Genomic DNA, 23283 nt, shown 5'->3' on the forward strand with positions numbered 1-23283 from the left:
GTTTTCAAAACTGAAGGGTTACAGATGTTTAATGCTACAGAGGAACATATACCATAACACATACATGGTGCAATAAGCTTTTGTTTTATTGCAATTCTGTAATTTAAATTCATACAAAAACGAAGGTAACTAGTTTTGTGGTCCACAGTCCTCAAATATGTTTTTTTCTGATTTGGAAAATCCATACATGTTATAAATAATCCTATCAGAAAAACATACAGATAAGTAGATTTTTTTCTTAGTTATTCCCAAAGTGTAGCCAGCACCACCTGATGGCCCACGAAGGTACTTCAGAAGACTACAGGAGGTCATGTAAAATAAACATACAGGATATGTATATTTGCATACATATTTGCACATATTTGATTTGGCAGATTTTTATGCCGGATGTATCTCCTACCGCTCTTGAACCAGGGATCGTGTTTTAGACAAATGTGCAAACCACTACTGATCTTTATAATAAAGAAATATGAAAAACAGTTAACTTATATGATGACTTATATGATGATCAACTCAAATAAAGATGGGCTAGAGAAGATTTTGGGTGAAGCAGTATGAACACTGGGACTGGCTGAGACAGTACTTCTGGCAAACTGGGAATGACTGAGAAAGAAATCAGTTTTACTAACCACAGCCAATCTGACTGTGCTGTAACAATGTATCAACATATGAAAATGACTTTTAGTCAGATTTTGCTTTTCTTTTCAAGCACAATCTAAAGCAAAACCATAGTAACATGACAAAAAAAAAACAATGTAAGTAGTGCACTTGTTAGTAAAAATAATATGACATCTAGAGAGTAGTAGAAATACCAGGGCAGTTTGTAGGACTCAGTCCTTAGATGAGCTGCACCTTTATGTCTCATGACAAACTCAATCCAAAAGATAGCACGATCCAGTGGCTTCATTGGCTGATCTCTGTGTAGCCTGGAGAGCCTCTGCATGTTTATTGTGTAGGATGGTTCATTAAGCACTTCCTGTATTGCATTTTTAAATGTTTTCCTGTCGAAATCTGAAACATCCAAAACCTTCGCAACACCTTTTGCTCTCATTCGGGATAAGTTGTCAGCTTGATCAAAAATAATGGGAATGCCAACTATTGGAATCCCATGATATATAGCCTCATAAATCCCATTAGTTCCCCCATGACTTACAAATAGTTTAATACTTGGATGTCCTAGCAGGTCATTTTGTGGCATCCAGTCGACTAATAATGTATTGTTGCCTAGAAGGGCTGGTTTGTTACCTTTATACCTCCAGATCACTTTCTGAGGTAACTCGCCAAAAGCTGCAGCAATCTCTTCAGCTAAGTCAGAGGGAAGTTCTCCAATCAAAGACCCTAGTGACATAATGATAACTCCATGATCTCCAGAACTCTGCACAAACTCCTCTAAGTGTTGTGGAAGAGGTTTTGCAGGTTTACACTGGAAACCTCCCATATAAACAACATTAGGCATGGTGGGTCGTGGAAACTCAAAAACAAAGTCCACTCTCATTAGCCACAAATCTGCAGCTTGAAAAAGGGAGAAATAATGCACACCTGGTCCAATGTAGCGATTTGACAATACAGAATAATGTGGTTCAACTATTTGCTTGTACAGATGCATTCTCGTGATGTAAAATAACATGTTCTGGACCCTCCCAAAGAAGGTCATGTGATCCGTTAACTCTGAAGGTGATAGTGGAACATAGGAAAGTGGAGAGGGCGCAATAGCAAAGTGGGCCTCACCATGAACAGTCCATCGAGCATTGAACACCAATGGCACGCCAAGGTAATGTGCCGGCAACACTCCTCCGCCATTAGCAGGATCTGTCAAAACCACATCATACTTGGCATCTTTTAAGGACTTCATTAAATCTTCATTTTCAAAGATGAACACAATCACTTCACAGACTTTTTTGTGCAGTTCATAGAATTTGTCTTTTAACTCCATTTGTAAAGCAAAGTGAGACCATGCAGACCCCATGCTTCGCTTAATTTTAATAACCTCAGAGACAAATGCACGAAAAAAATCTTCATTTCCACCACCATCAACATCCACTGTGATTACATTGTAATGTGGAGACGTTTTACTGATGTACCAGCTGTCTGCATTCCGAATCACTGTCACATTGTGTCCCTGCAAATGGAGCTCTTCAACAAGTACTCTCATGTTCACCCAGTGGCTTCCATCATGTGGAAATACCAGAATTTTTCCAGAATGTGCGACAGGAATAAAAACAGTCAAAAAAGAGAGGATGGAAGCCAGTGACAAAAACATCTTCAAATCTTCATAAGCGCTGTGTTCTGAAATAGAAACAGAGGTGAAAAACAGGACACACATATCAGAGAGTTGTTACAATGATATCACAGCAAATGTGTGCACAGTGGCCAATGATATATCAGGATAACAGAGAGCTGCAGTGATTTTATATTCAATTGTCTCTTTATTTGCATGAGAAAATTCCTTCTGACAGCCCTCACGTGTATGTAGCACATGGAGCCCTCTCAGGAAATTAGAGTGCTGTGTGGTGCCAAGAGCTCTGCGTGCATTCTGTGTCAGATCCCAGTGTCCCTGAACAGAAATTATTTTGTAAGCGTGACTATGTTTGGCATCTTCCTCTTAAGAAATTAAGTAATCTCTGCATGTTTAACAGATCAAATGCATCTGTTTTCTTATATATTTTAAAATGTTTGGATTTAGTTTAGGAGATTTATAATCTCGCCACTACCTGTCATGGCACTATCTGGCAGTGGAGCACAAAAAAAAGAAAAAAAAGAAAACACACACACAAAACAAAACAAAAAAAACTGGTAAGGGTAGTTTTCCACACTTTATTTTGTGTCAACCCAAAAACAAAAGCTATAAATGTTATGGTTACATCACAAACTTAGTTGGCATGTCAACAAAGAAGTCTCTTTAAAGTGCTGTGACCCAGATAAAAGCACTGAATGCAAGTCATTGAAGATGACTGATGATTTTTTGGTTTCAGATGTTCCTGTTTAACCAGATAAGTATGCAATGAGCCAGAGATACAGTGTTCTGAACTGAAAAAAAGACTTACAGTAGCTATGTAGATATGGTTAGGTATTTTTGTCTCTCTCACAGCAAGTGAACAGTGTCTCATAAAACCCAATGGGCCCATGTGCACTAGAACCCCCAGTACATGCATGTAAAGGAATCACTTAAAAAGTGATTCCTTTACATGCACGTCTCTAAAAATGACACTGAAATATTGACAAAGATTGAAGAATTTAGATAGCAGATTAACCAACAAAGCATATAAAAAAGGGTAACTGTTGACACTTGTCAAGCATATCTTAGCAATGACAGTTGTGTGAACACACACATACAGACACTCACTAAAATGTTCTCGGCAGTTAGTGCTGTGTGTTTGATATATAATGCGAGTCATGCTGCATGTGTTATATAAACCTACTCAATCAGTACAACAAAAAACAAACACAGCCAAATAATAGCATGAATAACAACTTAACTTACAGTTAAATGCTCTTAGTTTTGTTGTACGTCTCCTTCAAACTGACAAGGCACAGTTGGAGTGGGTTAAGTTGAAACAAGTGAAGGTGGAAGAAAAAAACAAGACTTTCTGTTTTTTTTTGTTTTGTGTTTTTTGTCTTTTTTTGGCCGCACCCCTGCAGTTGTGCAAAGCCTGTGACGGTTAAGTTCTTGTCTGTTTAAAAGGAAGTTGCATTTTGGACATTTCAACCCAAAATATATTATATTAATAACTATGCTGATCTGAAACGATGAGATTTTAACCAGTCTGCAAAATATTAACACATTAACACTAAAAAATAAACAATTATCTCTAAAATGACTATCTTGAATTTGGCTCTAGAATAAAAGGCAGGCACTGATCCAAGAATTATGTGTTCATATAGACCTGTGCACGGTTGTAAATAGAGACTCTTCCACTTGTGAAGCATGTTTATTGTATTCAATAAGTCACGCTTATAAAGTCAAAAAGGTCATTATCACTATGTCTAACCACTTAGCCTGAGCGCAATCTATCAAATCACCAACCCATCTATCCAATTAACTTTAATCAGCTTTAACTTTAATAAGAATGGGTATAAGCGCTTCAGTTTCAATTTAACAAGCCTTACTGCGTGACAACAGCCTTGCAGTTACTACAAGCGTTCCACTAAGCTTTGCACAAGTTTCATACAGCACTTCTTCTTTTTAAACTTACTTGAAATTCGTCTTGGTTAGAAAACTATGAATTGGTGCATTACCGCCACCAGCTGTGGGAAAACAAACCCGACTCAAAAACATTTGAGTCGGGTACTGATACTGAATACTCGGTAAGACTCAGTAATGTAATTTCTTTAGTTCTTTTGCAAAATATATAAGGTCATATAATTATTTAAGAAATAATTAATTTTTTTATTCTTCTGATCAGTGTTCTCGCCTTGGCCGTAGTGATTACATTTTCCTATGTTGCGCTTTCTTTGTGTCACTAATACATTGTGTAATCCAAACCCGAGTCTCGCTTTATTGTTTAGCTTTATTGTTACTATTCTTCCGCGATTCGATGTTTTCATACTGAAGCTGATAGGCTTCATGTGTGTGCACACTCCTGACCAGTGCTGGGATCGTTACTCATAAAAAGTAAAGCGTTACACATTGCTCCTTATTTGTACACACACACAAACGCGCACAGAGAGAGGGAGAGAGACACGCTTTCTTTACTGATTGCATGACCACAAAACCGACAACACAAAGCTGAATACCAGCCTAAAGAAACCTCAAAGCTACTATTAAAAAGACGTAGAAATGGAGGCTACAGAGTGCTCCTTACTACCTTTGTTGCCTGTTGAAGATCTTCGCTAGTTCTGAGCCAGCATGCTGTCACTGCAGATGCTTGGAACGAGCCGATGTTGTGTTGACAATCTAATACAAGTGTTTTATGTCGTCCTGTTGCTCTTAATAATCACGTGCTTGTCCTTTAACTAAAAATGAAACATATTGTCCAAACCTCCACTCCTCAAAAGTTGTAGACTACTCCACCCATGGACATACATTTATGTATGTCTATGGCTCCACCATTTCCTCCTCCCTACACAGGAACCAAAATCATAGTGTCAACGGGCAGGAAGAAGACACGTTTTGTGCTTTTTGTTGCACTTTTTATTCGCTCGGCGTACTGAATAATCATTGTAACCAAAGTAAGGCCTAAATGTTACCCGATGTGATTACCGAATTTAGTACTGTAACGCGTCACGTTAATGAGTTATGACAAAAATGCAATGTGACGAGAGGAATGCGTTACTCTGCAATGTGACATGACCGGTCTTGATTCAATTTTAAGTTACATTTACACCGACATTTTTTGTATTTCAACTGAATGCTGCATTCGATTAAAGTAAAACTGACAACCATTCAGTTGTTCATTCATTGATTCATTTTCTCTTAAGACTAAAAACACGCGTGTCCAGAGCATTATGCCAGTGCCATTCTGTCATTCTTGGCATTAATAAGCGACTGATCTGACAGCGTTTACAAATTAAATAGAACATTTTCTGTAATTCAAATGGGATCATTACTCAGATTTGCCTGGCATGAGATTATCATTTAAAGTCCCATCAACGGAGAATTCCTCTCAAATCTCTTCATTAAGAAGATATGTATTGTTTGTCAAACATAGAGGCAGTTGTTTTCCCTTTTAAACAAAGGCAAAATATAACAAAACTACATATATTCAAGTAAAGATACAAAATGGATTTTTTTTCATTGATTATGTTTATCTTGTTAGAGTTAATCCACTCAGAATTATTTTGAAACACAGACTTTTAATAATGATGAAGTTTTTTTTATAACAACCTCATATGAATGAGGTACTCAAACAAGAATGAGAAGTTAAAACGACACAATGCATTATCAAATCCATCTGTGCACTGATCATTAGTCATGTTTCACTTTACGTTTACACATCCCAGTGTATATACACCTAATAAGGTAGAAAGTGGTTAAAAGCACAAGCAGCATAGCTCCAGCCAGGAACAAAACTACATCTACAGAGTGGTAGGAGTACCAGGGCATTCTGTAGGACTGTGCTTTCAGGTGAGCTGCTCCTTTGTGCCTCATGACAAACTCTATCCAGAAGAGGGCGTTATCCAGTGGCTTTACTGGCTTATCTCTGTGTAGCCTAGAAAGTCTCTGCATGTTCGCCCTGTACGAGGGATCACTCAGGACTTCCTCTATGGCCTTCAGGAAGTTGTAGTCTTTGTCCACTGTAGCTAATGTAAGTATTTTGCCTCCTCCTCTCTCTTTCAGACGTAGCAGGTTGTCATGTTGGTCAAAAAACACAGGTATACCCACAAATGGGACTCCATGATAAATAGCTTCTTGGACTCCATTTGTTCCTCCATGTGCCACAAACAGTTTTATTTTTGGATGTCCTAAAAGGTCATTCTGTGGCATCCAGTCCACCAGTAAAGTGTTATTACCCAGATTGGCTGGTCTGTCACCTTTATACTTCCAGATGACTTTCTGTGGTAGTTTAGCAAAAGCTGCAGCGATCTCATTTGCTATGTCAGAAGGAAGTTCAGTCACAAATGTTCCCAGAGACATGAGGATGAAGCCATGGTCTCCAGAACTCTGCACAAAGTCCTCCAAGTGCTGAGGCAGAGGTTTAGCAGGTTTGCACTGGAACCCTCCGATATAAACAACATTAGGCATTGTGGGCCGTGGGTACTCAAACACAAAGTCCACTCTCATCAGCCAAATGTCTGCAGCAATCATTAACTCATTAAAATCATGACCAGGCCCAAGATATTTGTCAGTTAATTTCTGGTATACTAGTCTAACTAAGAGGTCATTTTGTATTTGGGTTATAATGTGCAAAAGCATGTTTGTAACTCTCTGCAAAAAGGTCATCTTGTCAGTATTCCCTGCTCCTGTTATAGGAATATAAGACAATGGTGAAGGAGCTATGGAAAAATGTGACTCTGCAGCTATAAGCCAGCGAACATTATAAACCAAAGGAAGGTTCAAATATTTGGCCAGAATGATGGCACCACCCCAGCAGGGGTCAGCAAGCAACAGGTCAAACTTGCTGTCTTTCATTTTTCTCATCAACTCACTGTCATCCATCATTGCTGTTACTACTGCACCTACGCCTTTGTGGGCATCAATAAATGTGCCAAACATTCCCACACTCATGTGGAGAAAACTAATCAAGGGGAGGGCTCCTCGTTCAAATTCTATGATCTCAGCTACAATCCTTGTGATGAATGTCTGATCCAAGGTGTTTTCCACTGGAACTGTAAAGGCACTGTAATAAGATGAGTTATCTTTTATGTACCAGCTTTTACTAGAACGCAGAATGGTGATATTGTGTCCTCTAGAGTGCAAAGCCTTTAGTAGAATTTCCATGTTTATCCAGTGGCTGCCTTCAGAAGGATAGACCAAGATGTTGCCTCCTTCACAGGCTTTGGGAATTAGGATGAGCAGCAGGAAAGCAGTGCAGCAGCAGACGACCCTCATCTGAAATTCAAAATCAACTTACTGGCATAAAGAAGGTCATTTGTAAAATCAGAGTGTAAATGTAGTGATATGTTACCCTACCTACCTAAAAATAAAGATAGCTAGACAGGGATGTTCTCACACAATTTGCAAACACTATCTGCAAGTTCGAATTAAGTTTTCAAACAGAAAAACAGATTATAATGTCCTAATCTTTTTAAAAAAATGTTTGAAAAATTCTAACTGTGCCTCTATAGGTTCTCTGGGTACAACAAAGGGCTTATTTTGAAATTCTAGATTGGCTGTAGGTGAGAATGTGAGTGTGAATGTTTATCTGTCTCTCTGTGTTATCTCTGTGGGTAGACTATATGCCCAGTGTGTATTCCTGGTCTCATTCAAATTCAAGTGTAGTAGAAGCCCCAACCCAAAAAAGGCCAAAAAAATGTCAAAAAATAAAGAAAAATTTAACTTTAAATCCGTGTCCAAACAATGTTATTGCTAGGCATTGTAAAACGGTTGTTAATAATTGTTTAAGATGTTTTAGAGAGCATTTTCCTACCTTTAAAATGAACATTCCAATAAAAAATAAAATCTATATTTTTTAAATTGCTGCTAAAAACATGGTATGCTTTCACTTTATTATAGCAAATGTTACTTTTTTTTTTTTACTTTTTAACAACAGAATACTATTTGTATTGAAAGTCAGTCCCCCACATAAAAGGGTTAATATGTTTAAATGTATGCATAGTGCTGCATTTAAACAGTTTATTGAGTCTGAAAGCTTTTCTACTTACTGTAATATGAATAGTTTCTTTATCCAGCAAAGGTCACGGTGATAAGAGAACTGTTGTTCAAAGCACCAGTATGTTGAACGTGACATGTGTGTATTTGTACTCTCCAGAGGGGAGGAGCTGAGCCACCATGCAAAAGGCACTATTGCCCATTGCCTCAGTAGACCCTTGTAAGGCAAAGTGCATAACGGTATCAATCTGTGTGCAAAGAGCAGTGATACGATAATGAGGTTATACATTGACTGAATCATTACAATGAAATTTAGATGTGACTGTGTGTGTTTTGTTCTCTAACTCTAGATCACACCCATACGGAAAAGAAATAGTAAAAACTTATATGTGATTACTCATGAAAGTGGCCACTTTCATGAGTAAATCATATAAGGCTTACATGATTCTTACTAAAGACCAGGAGGTGGTGACTCATCTGGTTACATAAGACCTAAAGATGTACATGAAAAAAATGACCTCTCTGCTCTATTGAACCATGACCTCAGTAAACAGTATGCTGCAGTTTAATCACTAAATTTATGCATCAATTAAGATAACATGATGTTCTTATGGTTCCAATTAGTGTCGAAATAGAACAAAATCTTTTAGGGTGAGCTTACCTAGTGATTGTCAAATCAGTGGTGTCCCTCAGCCTGATCCCACCTCTCATTAGTCAAATCTGATTTCAAAGGACCAAGATGGTGATGGACAACTAGACATAAAAAATATACAGAGGCAGTGAATTGGAAAAACAACATAACTCCACGTCTACTGTCTTAAAATGGATACTTTGTACAGTCCCTGCTCTTCTAAACCTTCATGTCTCAAGTTTAACATTGTGACCACCTATATCGCTGAAGTCCTGGTGCAACTCTCCTGGTGTATTTTTATTTACCTTCATCCACAACTACTAATGCAGTTTTTAGCATACATAAAAAAAACAGCTACCATTAATATTTACTGCACAGCTGTGGCTTCTGTGTCATTTAGACTTGTGGGAAATGGGTTGTGTAAACAGGAGCTAAAAACAGAAACATTGAATAAGCAATGCTTTTTTAAAACCACCATTACTCATGTACATAAATATATGAATAGAACAGCAGGACAAAATGCCCAGTAAGGCCCCATTCCAATGCGGTTGTGTTATTTGAATTATTACCAGTTGGTGAAATTTTAAAATGCGGTTCTCTTACTGAAACAGGACCCAAAAGTTCTGATTTAACTTCAGGGCTTTGGAAACAGGCAGCTGTCGAGAGCCCTCCAATATGGCAGACAATGGGTTCATTAAATCCAACAAAAGCATTATATATAGCACATGTGTGCAGTTTACATGCTGTTGGGTTTGGGGGGGGGGGGGGGGGGGGGTTATATTCTCAGTGCAACACAGCAGTCCCAACATGTGCTCTAACGCAAACATATTTATATGTTGCAACACATGTAAGGAGCACCAACTGTCGACATGCACTAGTTGTTCATAAACAGGAGTTTGTGGCGATTCGTCTTTTTATCATGGAAAAAAGGTGAAAATGGGATATGCCCCCTCTGGTGGTTGAGAATGGCAAAGCTAAGAACCTGTGAGACTTCCAGATCCAGATGGACAAGCTGGTGTTGACTAACCAACCGGACATAGTAGTGGTGGACAAAGAAGAAGAAACACAGAGAAGCTCTAGGAATACCAGGGGCTGAGAGAGTAGCTAGAGAAGATATGAAACTGGGCAAGTGGGTCCAGCAGATCCCAGGAACTCCAGAACTCTGTCCCAGGAGCAGCAAAGATACTGTAGAAAAAAAAAAAGAAAAAAAAAAAAAAGGCTTACATGATTTACTCATGAAAGTGGCCACTTTCGCATTACTTTCATACATTGTTTTAGTAAGTATCCAAAACATACAAGTTTCATTATATAATTTTTCAAGGGATCTTATATCTGTTTCACACAAGACAGATACAAACTTTATAAGATTTATATATATCTTTTCCATATGGGCAGTTACCCCATTTTTAAAAAAAAAGAAAAAAATTTTTCTTCTCTAATTCAGTTGCAATTTCATTCCATCGTTAAAGAGACAATATTACTTCCTCATTTTTCACCATTGTAAACTTCGAAAGTCAGTGTGCTTGCCCATTGCCTCAGTAGACCCTTGTAAGGCAAAGTGCATAACGGTATCAATCTGTGTGCAAAGAGCAGTGATACGATAATGAGGTTATACATTGACTGAATCATTACAATGAAATTTAGATGTGACTATGTGTGTTTTGTTCTCTAACTCTTGATCACAGTTACCCCATTTTTAAAAAATATTACCCAAAACTCCTTATAAGAAGACAATAAATTCATCTCCTTATTTATTAGCAATGAATAATGGAATACAGAACAAGCAACACATGAGATGCCATTTCAGTTCTGATTAAAATTAATGTGGCTTTATTTCACTGAACACAAAAAGAACTTGTCGGTGTGCTGGTGGCATTTTATGGACTAATCCTTCTTTTCTTCATTCAAATGCAACTGGTGACTGCGATGCTGTACAGCTATAGTTAGAATGTGTTGGAGAAGTAGCAAATTGGAAAGACGCAACTGCATTTTATGCCACTATTATGTTTTATGATGGTAATCAAATGGAGCCTCTCAGAAAACCAAGTAGTGTTTTGGTGCCGCCAGCTCCGCACACATTTCGTCTCTCTGAGCCGAAATTATTTTAGAACAACAAATTTATCATACCACTACTTCAGCCCACGAAGACAGGCTTAACCCACAATCCCATTAGGCTAGATGATAACAGCTGACATCAATTCCTCCCCATTGCCATACCAAGTATCTTTCTAATGATCTTACTGATAATTACACATAGGTTGTTCTATTCAAGCTGATTTATCTTGCCTACAGTTTCTGGCACATGTGCTGACCACTTTACAGCCCACCACCTTCCCAGCTGTTTCTTTTCATGCCTTCTAACTTGATCAGGGTCACATCTGTTGTTGATACCTGTTCCATCTCCCTGCCTCAGGCTTTCCATGTTTCTACATGGAGGGGCAGGTAGGTCAGAGCACAACAGAACCACAACACTTCACATTAATTACTGCAGTGTGAAATGTTCTTTTGACTACAGTGAATCTGACTTAAATGTATTTATTACACAAAAAATAAACCTTTGGGTCCTTCCTATAACGAAACACATTTCTATCTGTACAATGGATTAGATTCGGTAAGCCAAACAGCAGTAACAGACGATGGCAGGTGAGTGCACTGGTGAGTTTGCATTAAAAAAAAGCTCAATTTTGTGGTTTAGCCATGAATAATTTTAAGTGTTTTATTTATTATTAAATTTGCTGAAATATCATAAGAAAATGAAATGATGATATAAAATTGAAAAAGTTAAGAAAATCCTTACTTTCTGATTACTCATATTTCTTTTTATTTGTACATAATGCAGTGTTTCATCACATTACAAGATAAACAACAGTTAAAAGCACAAGCAGCATGATTCCAACTAGAAACAAAACTATATCTACAACGTGGTAAGAACACCAGGGTATGTTAGGACTCTGCTTTCAGGTAAAACTATATCCAGAAGACTGAGCTATCCAGTGGCTTTCTTGTATTCTTATCTTGTAGCTTTGTAAATCTCTCCATGTTATCCTTTAAGAGGGTTTAAAGTAGTTTTGCTCAAGCATCAAAGAAAGCAGTAGGTAACCAAACTCAGGAGATATTTTAAATTCCCAGAGGTGAGCAGTTTATTTACAGTGATCCCTATGATATGTGGAACTTTGTTTGGGGGATTTTTTTGGTTTAACTCATGAATGCATATGAAATGGAATTTAAATTGCACTAATATCAGTTTTTGTTCTGCCTTTATTCAGCTTAAGACAAAATGGTGCCTTACAGTATGGATTAATCCTTCTTGTCTTTACTCATTGAGTGATGAGAGAAAATGAGCCTTTCCGAAACTGACAAATACAACTTGTTATTGCAATACTGTTGAGCTGAGGTTAGAATAAATTGCAGAAGACGCAAAAAAGAAAGATGCAGCTGCATTTTATATCATAATTATGGCTAATGATCATTTACAAAAAAGCTGAACATGGCATTAGTTCAGGCAAACCAGGAAGTCAAGATCAGCCCACGACCCCACTAAAATACCTCACGTTATCACTCACGTTTCACTTTATATTTACACACTGCAGCGTATAAACATTTAATAAAGAAAAAAACTGCTAAAAGCACAAGCAGCATAGTTCCAGCCAGGAACAAAACTACATCTACAGAGTGGTAGGAATACCAGGGCATTCTGTAGGACTGTGCTTTCAGGTGAGCTGCTCCTTTGTGCCTCATGACAAACTCTATCCAGAAGAGGGCGTTATCCAGTGGCTTTACTGGCTTATCTCTGTGTAGCCTGGAAAGTCTCTGCATGTTCGCCCTGTACGAGGGATCACTTAGGACTTCCTCTATGGCCTTCAGGAAGTTGTTGTCTTTGTCCACTGTAGTTAATGTAAGTATCTTAGCGCCCCCCCTCTCTTTCAGACGTAGCAGGTTGTCATATTGATCAAAAAAAAAGGATATGCCCACAACTGGGACTCCATGATAAATAGCTTCTTGGACTCCATTTGTTCCTCCATGTGCCACAAACAGTTTTATTTTTGGATGTCCTAAAAGGTCATTCTGTGGCATCCAGTCCACCAGTAAAGTGTTATTACCCAGATTGGCTGGTCTGTCACCTTTATACTTCCAGATGACTTTCTGTGGTAGTTTAGCAAAAGCTGCAGCGATCTCATTTGCCATGTCAGAAGGAAGTTCAGTCACAAATGTTCCCAGAGACATGAGGATGAAGCCATAGTCTCCAGAACTCTGCACAAAGTCCTCCAAGTGCTGAGGCAGAGGTTTAGCAGGTTTGCACTGGAACCCTCCGATATAAACAACATTAGGCATTGTGGGCCGTGGGTACTCAAACACAAAGTCCACTCTCATCAGCCAAATGTCTGCATCAGTCATTAACTCATTAAAATCATGACCAGGCCCAAGATATTTGTCAGCTGTTTTCTGGTATACTAGTTTAAACGCCAGGCTGTTCTGTGTTTGAGTTATGATGTGTAAAAGCATGTTTTTAACTCTCTGAAAAAAGGTCATCTCGACAGTATTGCCAGTTCCAGTCACAGGAATGTAAGATAATGGTGATGGAGCTATGGAAAAATGAGCCTCTGTACCTAATACCCAGCGAACATTATAAACCAAAGGAAGGTTCAAATATTTGGCCACAATGACTCCACCACCCCAGCAGGGGTCAGCAAGCAACAGGTCAAACTTGCTATCTTTTAGTTTTCTTATCAAGTCATTGTCATCTAGTATTGCAGATACAAAATTAGCTACAGCTTTATGAACATCAAGAATTAAGCTGATCATCCCTCCACTCATTTGAAGAAAACTCGTCAAGGGGAGGGCCCCTCGTTCAAATTGTATGGAGTCAGACACAAGTCTTGTGATGAACTTCTGATCCAAGAGATTCTCCACTAGAACTGTAATGGTATTATAGGATGAGTCATCTTTTATGTACCAGCTGTTGCTGGGACGTAAAACAGTGATGTTGTGTCCTCTGGAGTGTAAAGCTTTTAGTAGAATGTTCATGTTTACCCAGTGGCTGCCTTCAGAGGGAAAGACTAAAATGTTGCCTCCTTCACAGGCTGTGGGAATAAGGATGAGCAGCAGGAAAGCAGTACAGCAGCAGAACACCCTCATCTGAAAAAACACAAACAAACAAAAAAGTTACCGGCATGACTTCTGTCACGAAATTAATATATTGTAATATGTTTCTTTCATTTTTTTAGCAGTGGAAATGCACTGTTTTGATTTCAAATAGCGTCTTCGGGTTTTTTCTTCTCTAATTCAGTTGCAATTTCATTCCATCGTTAAAGAGACAATATTACTTCCTCATTTTTCACCATTGTAAACTTCGAAAGTCAGTGTGCTTGACAAAAATGCATCGCATTAAAAATATTTATTGAGGATGACCAGTCGTTAAAACAGACTAACATTTACGGTGTTTCGTAATTATCATTATTTTAATTAATGCGGTCTGTTAGTTATTAAGTTTAAATGTGATTCCCAGACTATCCGCGTTCTGAGCACCATTTTCCGCAAAGTTAACTTGTACATTTCAGCAACATTCCTCAACCGACATAAAGCCAGCCACATTCACCCAGGTTTTCTACTCACTGTGATCACTATCGTTTCTTTCACCTGGAAAGGTCACAGTGTTAAGAGGGCTGATTTGTATAGCGCAAAACCGACTTGTGTCAAGCCAGCCTCCAATTCGAGACTTGCAGCCAAGCCAGCCTCCAGTTTGTTTTCTTTTCCCTGTGTATTCAAAGCAAGGGCGTAGATTTGGCATGGACGGAAGGGACATGTCCCCACCAATATCCAGCGATGATTGAATTGTCCCCACCAATAATTTGATCTCTTCGAGTAAATAAAAAGAAAACCGGTAGAAAGAAAAAACGATCTGTCAACGTCTCATTCACCCAGCGGTGCAGAAAAAGTTAAATTACGCTCGCTACTGGAGTCCTACGTCACGTGACAAATATGGCCAATGTGATTGGCTGTGCCTTTCAGGGAGCTCTGTTTAATTTTAGCAGCAGCAAGCCTGCGCAGTGTTAACAACTTAGCGACTTTGTCTCTATATTTTGGGAGTTTTTAAGACCCCCTTAGCGACTTTTTTCTAAAAAGCGACTAGCGACAAATCTGGCGACTTTTCCTGGTATTATTGGAGACTTATTTATGACGACTTTTTGACGTGAAAACGCGTATCGCTCTTACTCTCAATAAGCAGCGGTACTGCCGTGGGCACCTCACCCGTGCCAAGGCGCTCACAGGCGGAGGATAGTCCTTCCCCAGCTGCTATCAGGGCAGAAGACGTTAACACCTATGCGTCCAAACTGCAAATCCGCTGCTCCTGCACTGACTGTAAGGCAGTCAGTTCTCCTTTTACTGTTATGCTGTTTTGTGGATCACAAGGTTTAAAACTACTTATAACCACACACTCACACACACGGAAGTAAATAAAAGGGGGAAAAACAGCGGCCGACAGCGCTGTAAACAACTCTGCAGCTAAACAGGAAGCCCCAACGACCCGGGGACTAGAGCAGAGAGCCTCGGTGTTCTCCACAAAAACTCACAAAGCTTAAGAGTAGGCCACTAACTCAAATCGCAATTTGAGCAGAGCTTTTACGTGGAGTAGCAAGGTTAAGTTAATTTCCCGTATATACAGTCACATTAACACAGAGCGTTTCTACTTACTGCTGGACGTTTGGTTTCTCCTAGGGTTGCCAACTCCCTGAAAGATAAATAAGGGACACCTCGTGGCCAGGGCCGGGCGACCCAGTTGTCTTCACCCTTCCCAGTGTGGTGAATTTTCTAGCTCTTTTTTTGTGTGTGAAATTATTTTTTTTAACCCTTTGACTTGAATTTGATTTAAGTAGATGTGTATTCTTTGTGATATGAACACATGTGAAACAAATGATCATTTAGCCATTTATTTTTAGCTCAAAATGACAACATTAACACAGTAAAACAGGTCTCTTTCTTAAACAGAAGCCTGTCATGCTTAACTTTTGAGAATATAAGTAAATCTTTCTTTAAAAGAACTCTGTCCTGCTTAACTTAAAATAATAGAAAACAATAGAAAGAAAAATATTCTTGTAACAGTGCACATTTAGTGCATTTAGTACAATTGGCTTCAGCTGAGGTATTATTTCAGCTTTTCTAATGCTAATCAGCTGCTCCCGTTTGAAAACCCGCTTGTTCCCATGATTACGCATCTTAACTCATCATCATTATTCATCTATGTATTACTTTTATGTATTAGTCATCTATTTGTTGTAATCATCTATCCTTGCAGTCGTTTATTACACAAAATAAATTATATTATCACACTTCTGGCCACATAGCGCTGATATTCACTGCACATGCCCATATTAACGTTTTCCAGCCAGGTGTTTTCCTTTTCCCATTCTTCCCTTTCTCTGAGGGGAACAAACATTGCTGCTCTAACGCTGGGCTCACACTGTGCGGTTTTAGGCCCATTTTGAGCCGATTTTTGAGTGATCGGACCGATTTTGGCCTTCATCGTGCGTCGTGTAGTATACGTGGGGTAACGAGAAGTGATTAACACCTCACGACCAGCTCCCGATCATCAATCGCTCGTGAGCCGCTCACACTGCTCGCGCGCAAACACGTAAACGCCGTGAAAAAGACGGAGCAGCACGGCTGTGCAGCGTGTGATCTGGACACAAGCGATGGAGGCACAACTTGTAGAACTTTGAAAAGCTCATCCGAGCCTTTTCGATGTGGCCTCACAAAATTATCACGACCACAACAACCGTGAAAATAGTTGGATCTACATCGCTGCTAAATCACAGCTGCCTGATCATGTTTTTCATTAGCAATTTAGCAAAGTTGATGGTGGTGGTGTGTCTGTGTGAGTGAGAGACAGAGAGAGCGAGCGACAGATTTTCTGTTATAACCTTAATTTTATGGACGCACAGTGTGAGCACTCAGGTCGCATCAGAGCATCGGGCGGTATAGTGTGAGACCTGCATCGTGACCTACCAACTTCTAACCCCTGCGAGTGAATCGTGCAGTTTGAGCAGGAGCTGAATAACGCGACTGAAAAAATCGCAGTGTCTCCCCAGCTTTAGGTGTACTGTCGTCCGAGACTTGCACCGCAGTGACGGCGTTTGTTCCCCTGTTGGCCATGCTTCTTGTTGTGGTCATCTGTTGTCTTCCGGTATTTTCTCCGTAAACGACCTTTCCTCGACCAATGAGATAAGCGATAATCTGACTTGTCATACTCGAATTGTCATAAGTGTGCTGTCAGCGCATTGGTCACAAAGCAGGAGAGGGGCTGGGAATTATGTTTTCAAACAAAGCGTTAATTCCATTAACATTTATAGACTACTTTTGATTCTCACTGTATTACGGGACAAAGTGCGTCCCTTATTAGCTCAATACGGGACGTGTACTTTTGTTTCTAAATACGGGACGATTCCGTATTTTAAGGGACGGTTGGCAACCCTAGTTTCTCCACACAAGAAATGTAAAGAGCCTGTTTTCCAGAGCGCCAATGAACGAAATCTGTTCAATTAATGTTGCTATGCAGGATAGAGAAGAACTGAATCACAATCCAGGATGCACGTTGAAGCCTGGAAGGCAGGAAGTAATAACCCTATCTATCTGTGTTCAAAGGTGACGGGGATACTTGGAAAGCAAAGGTGTGTTTATGTATTCTGGATCAAAGTTAGTGCGTCATTTATGAATTAACTGAAATTGTACACTTTCATTTTCACTGAATAAGGAATTAAATTCCAGTGTTTTGTCAGCACAGTCTGTAGGCGTTAATCCTTGTTGTCTTCAGATGTAGTGTTGGTGTGTTTTATGAAAAATAATCTGCATAATCTGGAAAGATGTTTTTATACTTTACATGCTATTAAGCATTAGTTATGCAGATTCTTTTTGTTATACATTTAAAAGGTTTATATTGAAGCTGCATTTCTTAATGGATAAGTCATTCTGTATTCATTTTGTAATTTTGTTTGAATGATTCTTAATTCTTAGCTTTATATTTGTTTCTGTGTAATGTCATGTAAATGTTATGCGACCTTAATGAGGTTTGATCGTTTCTAAATTTGCAACCATTCTAAATTTATTGGTTTATAATATATAAGACTTTCATATGTCGATATATAGCCTATGTAGTAGTGATGGGATTTTCGGCTCTTTTTAGAGAACCGGCTCTTTCGGCTCGGCTCACTAAAAAGACCCAGCTCTTTCGGCTCCGAACCGGCTCTTCAGGTTGTTTTGTTGCTTTAATTAATTTATTATTAACAATAATATAAAATTATGCACAAAAGGAATTACTAATGTAAAAAAAAAGTACAAAATTGACGTACAAATTGTACATCTTTGTGCAGAATCTGTGTACCTGCTCTCATTTACTGTTTTAGCTGTTTGGTGGTTCTTGAAATTTTGTGAGGTTTAACCTGAGATTCTGGCGTTTCGGGCATATTATATTATATGCCCGAAACATATTATATTATATTATATTAAAAAATCGATTCAGGATTTTAATGAATCGATATCACGTTATCCAAGCCAGAATCGATTTTAATCGATAAATCGATTATCAAAACCCACCCCTAGTGGGTTTCGCGAACACCACCGTCTGTGAGGAGCCCAGTACCTCCTACACACACACACACACACACACACACACACACACACATACAGGAGGCAGTGAGGAGTAGAAGGAGGTTGTTGCTACGCCTGTGTCGCGAAACCAGGGCTCATTGTGTGTGCGTCTGGAGCAGCTACGGGGGAAACACATGGGACAACCGACCAGTTTGGGGCCATGGTTTATTCAACGTGTATTTTCAGTGTGGTTTAACTTGCTAATCTGATCTGAAATACTTTCCTTGAATGTGCCTTAATTTCACCTCTTTTTTCTTTCTTCTTTTCTTAGCTTACTGAAAATGTTGGCGACCAAAGGCCAGATCCAGGGATGTGTGCTGCTTGTGCTACTGGCGTTATGTGGGCAAACTGCTCGCTGTCAACATCGATACAAAGGTAAAGTGCAATCCCAGGGTTGTGTGCTGCTTGTGGTACTCGCTTTATGTGGACAAACTGCTTGCTGTCAACATCAATACAAAGATAACAAAAGAATAGCCTAGTGTAACGTAGTGTTTTATGTTTTTTTTTTTTCTAGAATAATTCAAATGTTACTATCATTTCCCCAACCCCGCAGGCTCTGCGACCCGTGAAGAACTGAGACTCCTTCTGGTCGGTAAAACAGGATCGGGAAAGAGTGCATCCGGAAACACCATCCTGGGGGATGCGAACGCTTTCAAAGAAGACGTTTCGCCTGAGTCTGTCACCGACGGCTGTCTCAGAAAAGAGGCAGAGGGCGAAGGCGGTAGAAATATCGCTGTGATCGACACTCTGGGGCTGTCTTTTGGATGAAATGGTGGATTTCAATGGAGGAAACCACTACACCAACGAGATGTATAAGGCGGCCCAGAAGAAGCTCGAAGGAGAAAGGCTGAAGAGGAGAAAGGAGGAAGAACAAAGAAAAAGGGAAGAAGAGGAGAGGATCGAATTGAAGGAGCGGTGTGAATTCTTCCGCCTCGCTTCCCTGGGATTATTTGGCACAGGAGCGTACTTTACATCTTATGTTCTCATGGGGCTTGGTGGAGCCCTTGGATATTCTCAGTTAAAGACGCCGAGCTTGACGGTTGGGCGTCTTCTTTACTCGTCGATACCGTGAAAACTGCGTAGGTGTATCACCTACTCAACCTAGTGATCAACGAGTACCGCACCGAAGCATGCAACGGGTGCAAGACCAATCACCCCAGCCAGAGACAACACGAGTGTCTGTGAGTCTTGGTGTCAGGGTCCCTGTGCCTACCCGGCCGGCTCAGTATGGCTACATATGTTTTTCATTTTGTTCCTGCTCTCTCCCTTCCTCTCTTTCCCTCCTCCCTCTGCCAGGGCGGAGCTCACCTGTGGGCTTCTGCCCTTGGTCCACACACCCGGTCGCCATCACGCACCTGTGGCTCATTACGAGAGTGTTCCAGCTCCTTTATAAGACGGCAGCTCTGTGTTTCTCGTCGCTGGACCGTTGCCGACCCGCCTTCCCTGGACCAACCCCTGTGTTTCCTGAGTGATTGAGTGTGCGAGGAGTGGAGTACGTCATCGTGTTTTCTGTGGAGTGTGGAGAGGAGCGTGAGGAGTGGACGGAGTGCGTGTGGACTTTCAGCGTCTTTTCCCTTTGTGTGTGGACCCCCGGAGCCCGGCTTCCCCCTCACCTCTGTAAATAGATCACCTGGTGTGCTGTAATAAAGATTCTTGTGTTTCCCAACTCAGAGCCTGTGCGTGTGTCCGTTCCATCCCGCTGTGACACTTGGAGGATGACTTTTACGCTGAACATTATTACAGCATCAGGAAAAGACTCCTCACGCCGCGTTTCATTCCTTCCATTCAACGTCTCCTGATCATGTATTCACAACCACCGAAGGCGCTGTACAGCACCGAGCACCTGAAACACGGACAGTTTGTTGATATTGTAATCAAAAATACAGCCCCAGGGGGGGAGGGGGGCATTTTAAAAACGCACCCTCCCTATTGCGCATGTCCCTAAAAGGTATGGCCTTCCAGATTGCCTCAGTTGTATCATATGTGTAATTTCAAATAAAATAAAATAAAACTCAGAAGCGTCTGTGTGTTGTATTCTTCTTTTTCTTGTTCTTCATCTTCTTCTTCATCTTCTTATTATTATTAGCATTATTGTGATTATGCTTCATTTTCATGTACTGGGGTATCAATGACCCCCACACTGCCGCAGCAGCTTCTGTGCGTGGCCCCCAAGTGCTGCGTTTTCTTTCCCGATCCCCTGACGAACCCATTAGAATCGCTCTGGGGCACTCTTCGACCCCAAATGATCGTTCTGTTTTTTTTTTTTCATTTTCATTCATCTGTCTCTACTGAGGGTGGGGTACTTTGGGACCCCCGGGGTCTGGGGCTGCCCCGAAGGGGAGCACAAGGGTTTAAGTCAAAACTCGATCCCATATCCCAGTTTTCATTACAAATGTAGTACTCTACTGTCAAACATTTAAAACTGCAAAATGGCCAGAGGAAGTTGAGATGGATAGCCTTGGACAAGAGTTTTAAACCAGGACAATATGACAAGGCTTTCAAAGAGTGGACCAACAGGGGCCGAACTGCTCTCTGTTTAATTACCAAAAAGGACAAAGTTAGGAGCTTTCAAGAGCTTAGGGACATGTTTGAATTGGAAAACCAGGATTTTTTTTCGATATCTACAACTTCGAGATTATTACAATAAAGAGATAGCTGAAGCTGAGATGATTAACCCTCTAATTGAAACAATGTGCGACGCCTACCAGCAGAAAACTACTAAACTAGCATCCAAATTATACTCTAATTTGATGAAGAATCAAAGATTTACCTCTTTATATGTAAAGACAAAATGGGAACAGGAACTAAAACTATCAATTACAGATGAAACATGGTACCAGTTATGTGGTTCACTTCAAACGTCTACAAATTCCCTACAGTGGCGGGAATTTAATTGGAAATGTCTTATTAGGTTTTTTATCACTCCTCACATTAGGAGTAAGCAGTAGTGATGGGATTTCCTGCTCTGTTTAGAGATCCGGCTCTTTCGGCTCGGCTCACTAAAAAGAGCTGGCTCTTTCGGCTCCGAACCGGCTCTTCAGGTTGTTTTGTTGCTTTAATTAATTTATCATTAACAATAATATAAAATTATGCAGAAAAGGAATTACTAATGTAAAAAAAGTGGTTTTATTTATGTATGTTTATATATGGCCCCTAGAGACAAAGCACATACTGTCATGAACTGGCTGTGTGGAGGCAGATGAGGACCCAAACGCAAAACTCACGGAGACAGGAACTGAACTCAAAATCACTGCTTTATTGCAGGCCTTAAAAACGAAACAGAACTAAACTGGGAATACTAACAGAAGACCGAGGGAACACAGAAAGACACACAGGTTCGGGGAGGAGACATTGACGACGCGACACTGAACTGAGGGAGACATGCACATAAATACACAGAGGGTTAACAAGGGAAGTGGGAGCACACGGGGAACACAGCTGACACAGATAATCGTAACGGGACAGGGCAGGAGTGAACACAACATGACGCATACTGACGAGAGACTGTCAAAGTAAAACAGGAAGTACACAGAGGTGCAGACAGGAGGAGAGAGAGAGCACGGGCATAGTGGGCTGGGGAAACATGGAATGAAACATGAGGGGAGACGAGGGCTCACAGATACATAGAGGGGCACACAGGGGTTAAATTACACAATTGAAAGCATGTGTGTATTGTTTGTGTATTTATAGACAAGCACTCATATTTATTCAAATAATTTAAAAAAACAAGTTCATTTACCTGTTACTACCACACACCAAATCTGGTTGTTGATACTTCCTGGCTTGTGTAGCCACTAGGTAACAAAAGCTCAACACTGCGCCCTAGCATCCTGGAGCACTTCTGTTGTCTTTTGTACGTGATTCTGAGTTTGTACGTGCTTCTGAGTTTTTACGTGTTTTGGAGTTTGTACATGCTTCGGGGTTTGTAAGTGCGTCTGAGTTTTTACGCGTTTTGGAGTTTGTACATGCTTAGGAGTTTGTACGTGTTTTGGAGTTTGTACATGCTTTGTCTCTAAGGGCCACTATAAATATACTTTATTTATTCACTCCACATAAAATGTAATAAATAAATCATATAATACAAAAAACAACTATTTACATTTTAAACTTTTAACTATTTACATTTTAAACTTTTAACTATTTAAACAAATTTAACGTGAAACAACACAAAACACTGCAAACCACAACACAATTAAATACAAATTAAAATATTAAAACAAAAAGAAGATGCACATTCTCTGTCATATGGGCCTGCATGATATCTGAATCCTTTATAATCTGCAACTGAAAATAGAGGATGATTACTATACCTTTCTAATGTGACGTCGTTGTCCCTCGCTCTTTTTCTCTCCGGCTCTGTTCCTGTGCTACTGCGAGTGTAACTAACGCCCCTCCCCCCTCTGCCCAGCGAAAAGTACAGGCCGCGCGTGCGGAGTTTAGTGGAAAAAAGGGCGAGAGAGAGGGTGAGGCTCACGTCGTTCACTTCAAAGACCCGGCTCTAAGAGCCATTTCGTTCGCGAACGACCCATCACTAGTGTTTTGAGATACTTCCCATTGCATTGAACAAGCAGAAACTAGCATTGATTTGAGTAACATGAAATATTTTTTACACAGTATTTAGTAGGGGTGCAACGATACTCATATCGATATTGAACCGTTCGATACAGTGCTTTCGGTTCGGTACGGATATGTATCGAACAATACAAAATTTTAAATTTATTTTATCAACTTTTCTTCTGACGATGCTGTCTGTGTTGAGAGCTCAGTGGATCTGCGTTCGACTACTCCGCCTAGGCTGCAC

General features: G+C 40.0%; 4 protein-coding genes across 11 annotated transcripts; 1 reads left to right on the forward strand and 3 right to left on the reverse strand.

Annotated features, from left to right (window-relative positions):
- Positions 1 to 56: 56 nt before the first annotated feature.
- LOC309702259 (UDP-glucuronosyltransferase 2A2-like) lies at positions 57 to 3765 on the reverse strand. Its single transcript, XM_082526828.1, has 2 exons — positions 3482 to 3765; positions 57 to 2286 (listed from the first exon to the last, which is right to left on the reverse strand). Exon 2 carries the CDS (start codon positions 2258 to 2260, stop codon positions 716 to 718), a length of 1545 nt encoding a protein of 514 aa, XP_082382954.1. The 5' UTR covers positions 2261 to 2286; positions 3482 to 3765; the 3' UTR covers positions 57 to 715.
- A 2140-nt stretch (positions 3766 to 5905) lies between these two features.
- Positions 5906 to 7706, reverse strand: LOC309702234 (UDP-glucuronosyltransferase 2C1-like; the record flags this gene model as incomplete). The annotated part of the gene is made up of 1 exon (XM_082526768.1): positions 5906 to 7706. The coding sequence occupies exon 1, from the start codon at positions 7487 to 7489 to the stop codon at positions 5906 to 5908; it is 1584 nt and encodes a 527-aa protein (XP_082382894.1). The 5' UTR covers positions 7490 to 7706.
- A 3883-nt stretch (positions 7707 to 11589) lies between these two features.
- LOC309702240 (UDP-glucuronosyltransferase 2C1-like) lies at positions 11590 to 22888 on the reverse strand. 5 transcript variants are annotated; one of them, XM_082526779.1, is made up of 3 exons: positions 17313 to 17389; positions 15534 to 15546; positions 11591 to 13976 (listed from the first exon to the last, which is right to left on the reverse strand). In XM_082526779.1, exon 3 carries the CDS (start codon positions 13974 to 13976, stop codon positions 12396 to 12398), a length of 1581 nt encoding a protein of 526 aa, XP_082382905.1. In that variant the 5' UTR covers positions 15534 to 15546; positions 17313 to 17389; the 3' UTR covers positions 11591 to 12395. The 5 variants fall into 5 exon arrangements, with proteins under 5 accessions (XP_082382907.1, XP_082382908.1, XP_082382909.1 ...); XM_082526781.1 differs by lacking the exons at positions 15534 to 15546; positions 17313 to 17389 and adding an exon at positions 15054 to 15149 and having other exon boundaries at positions 11590 to 13976; XM_082526782.1 differs by lacking the exons at positions 15534 to 15546; positions 17313 to 17389 and adding an exon at positions 15090 to 15146 and having other exon boundaries at positions 11590 to 13976.
- LOC309702274 (GTPase IMAP family member 2-like) lies at positions 15097 to 20500 on the forward strand. 4 transcript variants are annotated; one of them, XR_014275414.1, is made up of 4 exons: positions 17403 to 17506; positions 18754 to 18857; positions 19036 to 19663; positions 19779 to 20500. XR_014275414.1 is itself a non-coding variant. In XM_082526864.1 (3 exons), exons 1-3 carry the CDS (start codon positions 17424 to 17426, stop codon positions 19248 to 19250), a joined length of 402 nt encoding a protein of 133 aa, XP_082382990.1. In that variant the 5' UTR covers positions 17403 to 17423; the 3' UTR covers positions 19251 to 20500. The 4 variants fall into 4 exon arrangements, 2 of the variants coding, with proteins under 2 accessions (XP_082382990.1, XP_082382991.1); XR_014275413.1 differs by lacking the exon at positions 17403 to 17506 and adding an exon at positions 15097 to 15200 and having other exon boundaries at positions 19036 to 20500; XM_082526864.1 differs by having other exon boundaries at positions 19036 to 20500.
- Positions 22889 to 23283: the final 395 nt, after the last annotated feature.

This window comes from Aulonocara stuartgranti (assembly GCF_965226115.1).
Source record: "Aulonocara stuartgranti genome assembly, chromosome: 1".
Classification (NCBI taxonomy): domain Eukaryota; kingdom Metazoa; phylum Chordata; class Actinopteri; order Cichliformes; family Cichlidae; genus Aulonocara; species Aulonocara stuartgranti.